Genomic DNA, 10008 nt, shown 5'->3' on the forward strand with positions numbered 1-10008 from the left:
TTGAAATATATTTCATAAAATACAAATAATATATTGATTAGAAAGGGAGAAAAAAGTACAAGCGTGAAACCCAGTGTGATATAAAGAAAATAAATCCTCTTTCCCTTTTCATTATTTCTTCTATGCCTTTTGCTCTTTCTCTAAGCTCTCCCTGTAGACTTATAATATCAGCCTCTCATCTACAGCTCACCTCAGGGAAAACCCAGTAAACAGAGATGGGCGTCTCTACCAGCTTTCATTTATGGATGTTTTCCTTACTATACTGAGTTACCTGAACTCGAAAAACCCTCTTCTTCAACTCTGAAGATGGCAATACAACGATATGAAGAACAGAATCACCCTTCCCTCCTGCTAGACACTCTCTACTGCGAAGAAGAGAAATGGGACGAAACCGAAAACGATGCAATTGTAGATTTGGAACAAGAGACTTCTTCTATGGGCGTGAACCCTTCGTTTTTCCCACTCTTGGAGCAAGATTTGTTTTGGGAAGACGATGAGCTTCTTTCACTCTTCTCTAAAGAAACAGAGCAGCATCAGCAGTCATGTTTCGATGTGGGAACCGATGAGTATCAAGCAATGGCTCGGCGTGAGGCCTTGCAGTGGATGATCAAAGTCAATGCTCGCTTCGGTTTCACCACTCACACGGCCGTCCTTTCCATTAACTATCTCGATAGGTTCTTAAGTAGCTTCGAGTTTCAACGAGATAAGCATTGGATGATCCAACTCGTGGCCGTCACTTGTCTCTCTTTAGCTGCAAAAGTTGAAGAAACACAAGTGCCTCTCCTTCTAGACCTGCAAGTTGAGGAAACAAATTACGTTTTCGATGCCAAAACTGTACAAAGAATGGAGCTTTTGGTACTCTCAACTCTAAAATGGAAGATGCACCCAATTACACCTATTTCATTTCTCGATCACATCATAAGAAAACTGGGGTTGAAAACCCATCTCCATTGGGAGTTTCTCAGGAGATGTGAGCGTCTCCTCCTCTCTGTGATCTCTGGTAACTTCACTTTCATTACAAAACAAAATAACCATTTTGTGCTTTGTCTGTTTTCTCATTTTTTTTTTCGCTTTTGGGTTTTTTTTTTCAGATTCAAGATCTGTCATTTATCTTCCCTCTGTAATTGCCACTGCAACAATGATGAACGTTATAGACCAAGTTGAGCTTTTCAATCCCATTGACTACCAAAACCAGCTTCTCAGTGTTATTAAAATAAGCAAGGTTAGTTTAATTTGGTCTTTCTTCAATTATTTGTATATGATTAAATATTTAAATGTTATTGATTTGGACTTATTGCTCCACAGGAAAAAGTAGATGAGTGTTACGAGCTCATCCAAGGCAATGCATGTAAGAGGAAGGTGGCCCCTAGTAGTGGAGTGATTGATGGTGCATTTGGCAGAGATAGCTCGAACGACTCATCGGCTGAGCCACCGTTAAAGAAGATCAGAGCCCGAGAACAAGTAATGAATTTGCCATCACTCAACCGAGTCTTCGTAGATATCGTTGGCAGCCCTTCTTAATCTCTCTTGCTCCAAATATGATCTATATTTATGCTTTATGTCCAAGGAGTCAAATTTCAAGTTCATAAAAGAAAAATGGGTGCATTGAAATTGAAGAATGTATGGAGCTTCGTTCTCTATATGTTTCTTTTTTTCATCTCTTTCAAAGCAAATACTGTTATATGGACATATATGTTGAATATTCATCATCATCATCATTATGTATAATAAATTTAGAAACAATTTTGTTTTATCTGTGATGATTTTTTGTACAGATGCAATTGGTCTCGTTAAGTTTAGAATTGACCAATTTACCAAAATAAAGGAGGGTAAAGTATACATTTTGTTCTGTCATAATACTTAAATTTTATTTTTCTAAAATCATGTTTAGCGTTTAATTTAAGTTTTGAAATCATTGTTAAAAACTTAATGGTGATGTTGATATGTCACCGATCACCGTAAGATAATATTGTGTCATAATTACAAAATAAAATTATCACGTTAGAAATTATGTTACATTTTTTACTGGGAAATCAAATTGAAATCTAAACTAAATATTAAATATGATTTTGAAAAATAAAATAAAATTTAAGTATAAAAAAAGAACAAAAATAATAGTTTAGCTACAAAAATAATTTACCTAATGAAAAAAAGACAATCGTTTTCTTTAGGCAAAAGGGTACCAAAGACTCTCGTACTTCTCAAAAGAATCCAACGTGGCCATCCACTTTTTTTTTACACATGATGTGACCCTTCAAATCAGAAAAAAAATCAATGTAGTCTTTTGATCAACGTTTTTCGTCGTTGACCAACGACTACGTTACTTTGTGCTGATGTGCATGTTAACCAGGTCAAAATCTTATTTTTCTCTTAATCTGACCCTCCAACTCAAGAAAATGACTCAATCTGGGCCTACTATTTTTCTCTCTTCTATTTTAGTCATTAAACTTTAAAAAATTTCAATTTAATCACCCAACTTTTGAATTGCTCACGTTTTAATCATCATGATTTATTTGATTAATATTTATGTATGATGTAGCATTTTTTTCTTTTCAACCAAAGATTTCTTTTTTTTTCTTTCATTACCAGATTCATTGAACCCATATTGAACTTGAAAAAAAATTGAAAAAACTGGGGATGAGCTAATTGACAGGGTAATGAAAGAAAAAGAAGAAAAATGAATTGAGAGGATAGAGGAGAAGAGTGGAGATTTGGAAATATATAAAACAGAGGGAGTATCTTTTTTAATTTAATTATAATTTTGGAAATTTTTTTTTTGTTTCCAATATAATTTTAAAATTTAATTTAATTAATTTTATTTTAATCATATATTAATAAAATAAGAATAATAAATGTCACATCATACATAAATATTAATAAAATAAACCATGATGATTAAAATAGGAGCAATTCAAAAGTTGAATGATTAAATTGAAAACTTTTAAAGTTTAGTTATCAAAATAGAAGAGAGAAAAATAAGAGGGCCAAATTGAGTTATTTTCTTGAGTTGGATGACCATATTGAGAGAAAAAAATAGGATTTTGGCATGGTTAACTTGCCACGTCAGCACAAAATAACGGAGTTGTTGATCAACGACTTAAAACGTTGGTCAAAGGACCACATTGAGTTTTTTTCCTGACTTGGAGTGCCACATATGGTGCAAAAAAAAAGTGGAGGACCACATTGGTTTTTTTAAAAGTACAAGGGTGTTTGGTACCCTTTTGCCTTTTCTTTATTATAGTTATTTAATGTTATAGCGTGTTTGGTTATGGGAAATTATTGTCCGTGTGAGGAATATGTAATATACAATAAAAAAGGCGTTTGTTTGCATGTATGAAGGACGAAATATATGTGTCGGTCAGTAGACTTTTGGATTTGGAGATTTTGACTTTGACCTTGATTTTGTTGCTATCTCCTCTATTTAAGCCTTATTATTAAGCAATTTTAGTGATAAAATATAGTGCTATATTTTTTAAGAGTTTTAAATTCAAACATCAATATTTACAAGGTGTATGTACATATTAAAGATTAAAAAATAAATATATATTATCTTTTCATTATTTTAGATTATTTTAATCGATTAATTAGAATAATTTGAATTGATAACCCACTTTAATATACAGTAAATAATTTCACCGAAATATGAAGGCAGTAAAGGACAGGCGAGAAAATGCTCAGAAAATGTCTCCTTCCTTCGGAATCTGCCCTTCTTGTTCCTTTGCTTTCCTTTCTTTACGTAAAACCAGATCAGAGTTGACTCCCATTTAACCCACCATTATCCCTTTCCAGCTTTATAACAATGAAGTAGCACTGCACTATATTCCTTTCAACTCTAAAGCTGAATTCTTCTTCTTCCCCAATTTTCCTTCTTTCCCTTCTATAAGTAGATGATAATTTGTTTTTCCCACTTCAAATTTTACCATTTCAATATCTATAAATTGACGTAAATATCCTTCGCGTTCCTAAAGATTTTAATAATAAACAAAATAATATTTCTCGTGAAAAATAATAATATATTCTTAATTTTAAAAAACCATAAAGTTAATAAAATTTTAAAAACTATGAAACTTCAAAAAAGAGAGCAAAATTTTAAAAGAAATATCAAAAAGTTATAAAATAATAAATTATAAATATAATAATTTAAATTTTAAAATTATATAAGATATTTAATTTTCGTTTGATTTCCCCCCAACGGTGTTAATTTACAACTATTCCTTGAATATATTTTTCGTAGTCAACTTTATATCAGAATAACAATAAAATTAAAATTATTCTTAAATTTTCTACGTCATGTTAGTGTTCATTAATATTTAATGTAGAAAATCTGAAAATAATTTGAGTTTTATTGTTACTTTAATGCAATGATAATTTTATTGAAAATATCTTCAAACTTCAAAGAATAGTAGTATACTTAAAGTAAAATATTTTTTCTAACGAAAGTGTTCAAAATTTTTAATAATTAATACTTTTTTTTAAAATGGTTTTATATTTATAATTTATTACATTATAATTTTAATACTTTTAATTTTTACTTAATCTTTATTTTTTATTATTTTAAATTGTAATATTTTTTTAATATTTTCATGAATATTAATATTTTTAAAATTTCTTAGTTTCTTAATTTTTTACTTAAAATTAAATAAATTCCAATTTTTTTAATTAAATTAATTGTGTCCTCAAATTTGATAAAAATTAATTAATCTCTAATGTCATATCATTGTTCACACGTGGATTATTACAACCACGGCAACATACCAGATCATCAGTACTCTAATTATCAATGTCAGTCAAAGAATAAAACTAATACAATTAAACAAATTTGATGATAAAATTAATATTTATATATAAAGAATATGAATAAAATTAATGGTTTTAAATTTATTAAGGAGGCAAAAACTAAAATTTTACTTTCAAAAAAATTATGGTTTTTAATATATTTATTACAATTATTTTTAGGATAAAATATGGATAATAATTCCACTTATTTTAAATTGAAATATAAAAGAAATACTTTTAAGTGTCTGCCAAAATCAAATCTGAATGATTAAGAAAGTAAACTCTCCTTCTTTTGGAATTACATAGTCTGTGAATACATTAATTAATTATTTCGTTTTTGGAGGTTCCCTTTAAAAATAGAATCTATTTATTAAAGTAAAACAAAATTAGAATTTAGTTTATTTTAAGAAGGATAGATTTTATTATTTGATAAAAGATATAAAAATATATGTTTCGTTAAAAGACATTCTTAATCTTATTTGAAGGAAAAAAGTGCGATAGACCGATATAAGGAAAAAAAAAACCCTTCCTAGAATCTAGCTCTTCATGAGGTGCATAACAATTTCTTTTACTTATTTCTTGGATGGTAATATTGGGGATTAAGATGGTTACAAAGTAGTAAATACTCTAAATATTCTCAATGAATTGACAATAAACGCTCAATCATCTTACTCTAGTTATTGGTGCTCGAACTCGTGATTTCTAGAAACATCAATAATTCCTTTAATCATTGAGGTAAATTTATTTGTGCCCGAGAGACAAAATCTCTAGTACAATGAAACGTTGTCTTTGTTTTTTTTTTCTTCTTTTCTCTACTTTATAGTTGTTAGGTTGTATAATGTAGCAAATGCGTGCAAGTGCTTATGATTGTGTTGTTTTTTCAAAGGGAAACAGCTTGCTCCCAAACAGCCTTATCATTGAGTTATTTGTATCCATTTATACATGGATCCACAGAGAGTAACTGTGTATTATTTTTAATTTCAAATTCTCATCTATTTTAGATGAACTTTTTACATATTCTATTAATAATCTATTTTTGTTTATAAATTTTATAAATATATTATCTTTTAAAATATTATTAACTTCCTAATATAAAATTTTATAATCATCTGATAATTTTATATATTCAATTTAATTTTTTAAGAAAGAATTTTATATATGTATGAAATTTTAGATTTAGATGTAATTTAATTCGGAGTCGGCATGTACAACATCAGCAATAATTGTGGAATAATACTTAATAATCTTCTCTGACTTTGCCCGCTCTGCTGCTACTTCAATCACTTCGACCGAAAACCTTGATGATTCTCATGTACTCCTTTTGTGTGTGTATATATATATACTTACAGCTGTAAAGTTTAAAAAGGACAGCAAAAGAGCAGTAAAATTCAAAATATACAGAAACAAACATGGTTTATTTTTTCTATACTAGCTTCTTCTTCAATCTTTACCTTCAGTTTTGACTGTGAAGTTAAAAATACCTCAAACTAATTAACATCTTAAAAACCCTGGGGAAAACAAATAGAGAATCAAACAAATAGAGTGATGGCATGGACCCAATGAAATCAGAGAAGGAGCCCTTTGGAATTGCACATCAAAGACGTGAATCAAACAATTGCTGCAAGTCCTTGTTGTTTACACACCCTTGGGGTTACATACTTAATGTCCATCGGGAATCCAATGTTTTGGCACTGGTCGGTTTCTCCACCAAATGCCCAAATCCTACTCTTTGTAATGTAATGTAATGTAATGTAACCCTGTACAATCCGCTTCATTATTGTGGGAACATGTCTTCTCACCCTATCCACTTTAAAACCCCTTCCGGGTATAAAAACATTCTAATCTTCAAAATATATTACCACGGAAAGACGATGTGATTATTTCATCCAATCATTTGGATTACAAAACTTGATATGGATTCATAAATTAAATTTGAATTCAACTCAATAATATATCTATTACGTATTTGAAAAATAATTTTTAAAAATCACTAATTTTCTGTTACTCAAAACTCTCAAATCTATACCTTGATTATCAGAGATTCGAGAAAATTCAATTTTTTTTAAGAAAAAAACCTTTCAATCAACCACAATGTATAGACATGATCTTCAACAAACTTACCTAATTTCTCATAATAAAATTCAAAGTTTGATGATTAAATTCGTCTAATATCTAAGCCTAGGGATGAAGCTAAGCTTCGTTCTAAGGGAACTACGCCTTATTTCTTTATAGTTTAAAAATATACATGGGCAAATATCACATTAGACCATCAATTTTAGTTTATTTTGATTTTGTTTCCCTCAATTTTAGGGTTAATTATACTATGCTCACCTTATTTTCATGATTAATTATACTTTATCCCCATGATCTAATAACCTTCCTCCGTCTGTCTCAGCCTAAAAATAATTATAATGATCCTACGTATGATACACGTAATAAAGACCACCTTAAATAGTTTTCGACAAAATCGAGAAGGGTGTTGACTTTTTTTTTATAATAAGCACTCGTCTTTCTCCTCCTTTATTGTGAATTGTTTCATTATCGACTGACCTTGATCAATCTTTAGCCATACGATATTATCGGCCAACTATTATCTCACTAAAAATAACTCTTTACTCGAATTAAAAATAATAAACCGTTCACAACCGACAAAACCTTTTATTACCATCAGCATATAAAATGATAACTAACTTTTACCGCGGTTGATTATTAAAGGTTGTAATTTTGACTGAGGACCGAGCATTAGGACATCTCAACTCTCTGATAAAAGCTGAGCAACAGCTCATAGATCAGCTTGAGTTGTCCGATTAATAAACAAGGCTATCTAACATACTAAATGAACTGACGCAACTGCTTCTCCACCTCTTGGTTGGTTGCCCAACTTACGACATCCATGTCCTGGGAATAATGACTACTCCATTAATTCTCAACTATTTATACTCAAAACAGGACCTTCACTTCAACCACCTCCCATCTACGCTTATAGATTTATTTCTACGGCAATGGCTTCCTGTAGAGTTGGCTTTTGGGCGTCGGTTTCTATGTCTTCCCGCACATCCATGCACGATGACTTTGAAGAGGGAGTTCCATTTTGGTATTACATAGAGAGAATTAGGGATGTAAATGAATCAAGTATTGTTAAGTTTAAGTTGACTCGAAAAGTTTAAAATTAAATTCGAGTTTGAGTAAAATCCATGTTAAAGTGAATGTTGATTAAATCTAGCTTGAATAACTCATAATTTATCTCGTCTCATTTATTGTATTATTATCATTTCATATCAAAGAATCATCGTTGATGAAATGCAAATAACTACTCCAAATAGAAAAGATAATATAATAGTATATCCTTGTTGAAAATTACTTCTATTTAGTGGGTGGAAACGGTGTTTATTGTCACTCCGTTGCACCGAAATGCAAAACTTCCAACATTGAAACTTGGCTGTCATGTCCCCACCTGCAAATGTCTGGTTCCCAGACAAAGATTTTGAGTATCTTTTTGCAGGCAAGAGGCTACAGAGTTTCAAACAGGGTCTTGTTTGTGCCATTTTTTAAGTGAGTGCCCAAAGTCCCAAATCCATCTTTCGCTACTGTGACTAATAGCCATTTTCATAATGTCAGATCCACCCCCTCTGTTTTTGATAGATATGCTTTTAGGCTTTTGCTGAGTCGTAAACATAGATTTCAATGGACATTATGGAAGACAAAGATTCAGACCTATTAGTCACAGTAACTTTAACCAAATGGGACAAGGAAAACTTCAAGCCAAATGGATTAACAAAAACAGTTCTAAGCCATTAACAAGGTGAAATTCTATTGCCCAAACATTTTACCTGAAGCGGCCAAAAACCAATCATTTTAGGCAAGTTCCAGTTTCACCAAAGGCTTGTTAATACCGCTGACGTTACAATATCACCAAATTAGAAATTTGGGTTGTTTATACCACTGACGTCCCAAAACTATCTCTAGATTTTAAATTATTTCTTAAATTTTAAAATATTTTAGACTAATCTTCAAAATAATAATAATATACCAATCAAGTTCAATTAGTTTAGCTGTTAATTTGGAATGATGTGGGGAATATTTAAAAGAGATGTGTACTTACCATACGGAAAACTTGGATTTAATCTATTTAAAGAAAAGGGTAAATTATTCATTTAGTACCTAAACTCTTGTTGAAAATTAATAATAATGTTGATGTGTCAACATAATATTATATCACATCAAAATTACAAAGTAATAAAAAATACAACATTAACATCATCGTTAATTCTTTAGCGAAAGATGACTAAAACAGAACTAAAATATAACGTTATATATGATTTTGAAAAAGATAATGGTTTGGAGATCAAAACAGAAACTAAGTACTTGGTTGGAATTCAAATAGGTAGTTTACCCTAAAATATACCAATGGGCAAGTGAGCCGGGTCGAAGGAACAGTAGCCTTGAAACAGTAGGAAAGCCCATAAAGGGTCTAATTGAATTGATCTGAGTCACTGGGGAACTGGCTTGGCGCCAAATTAGATGAACGATTTTTTTTGAAAGAGGGTATTTTGTATTAGAATTGCAAAGTTCACTAGCTCAGAGACCTCATTAAAAAATCTTCCTAACCCTAAATAAAGAAAAAAAGTATACCAAGAGGTGGAAGGGATGAAATATAACTATGACTCTTACATCAAACAATACATACCCCAACCACATCCCAACTTAAACAAGCACCAGAACAGTTCACACAACAATAAGAAGATAGGACAAAAAGACTGCAAAAACTGATCTACAACAGACACAACTACAATGTGAGGAATCCCACCACCAGCCAAAACCAAAGTCACCACACCTGCTACAACACTAGTACAATTGCTAGAAATCTCACAGCATTCACTATAGCAAGAGAACAGGCAATTCTAAAGCAGACCAGCAGAACTGCATAGGACTGGCATATCAGGAATCACTTCCTTAAAATGCTCCATAGAAACTGCCAATGTCAGAGTAGACGCGCCTCCACTTTGGATTATTCAAAACAGAAACTCTATTCAGACAATACACTCTTGATGGCCATTTGAATCAACACAATCTAGACAAACCACAATCCTACTGACTTAAAACCAATGATCGGCGAAACAATCAATATAGAGGGACTCCTATGCTTTAACATTAGCGGCAGCCCACCTTTTCTTCAAATCCGAATCAGAAAGAGTTGTGCTTGATAATTCAGAGACTATTAGATCAGACTTC

At 31.0% G+C, this 10008-nt stretch overlaps 1 protein-coding gene across 1 annotated transcript; it reads left to right on the forward strand.

Annotated features, from left to right (window-relative positions):
* Nucleotides 1-215: 215 nt before the first annotated feature.
* On the forward strand, nt 216-1582 carry LOC120211181 (cyclin-D3-1-like). Its single transcript, XM_039209787.1, has 3 exons — nt 216-1000; nt 1092-1222; nt 1306-1582. Exons 1-3 carry the CDS (start codon nt 307-309, stop codon nt 1519-1521), a joined length of 1041 nt encoding a protein of 346 aa, XP_039065718.1. The 5' UTR covers nt 216-306; the 3' UTR covers nt 1522-1582.
* The last annotated feature ends 8426 nt before the right edge of the window (nt 1583-10008 follow it).

The sequence above is a fragment of the Hibiscus syriacus genome, unplaced genomic scaffold (genome assembly GCF_006381635.1).
Source record: "Hibiscus syriacus cultivar Baekdansim isolate YM2019G1 unplaced genomic scaffold, ASM638163v2 tig00109971_pilon, whole genome shotgun sequence".
Taxonomy (NCBI): domain Eukaryota; kingdom Viridiplantae; phylum Streptophyta; class Magnoliopsida; order Malvales; family Malvaceae; genus Hibiscus; species Hibiscus syriacus.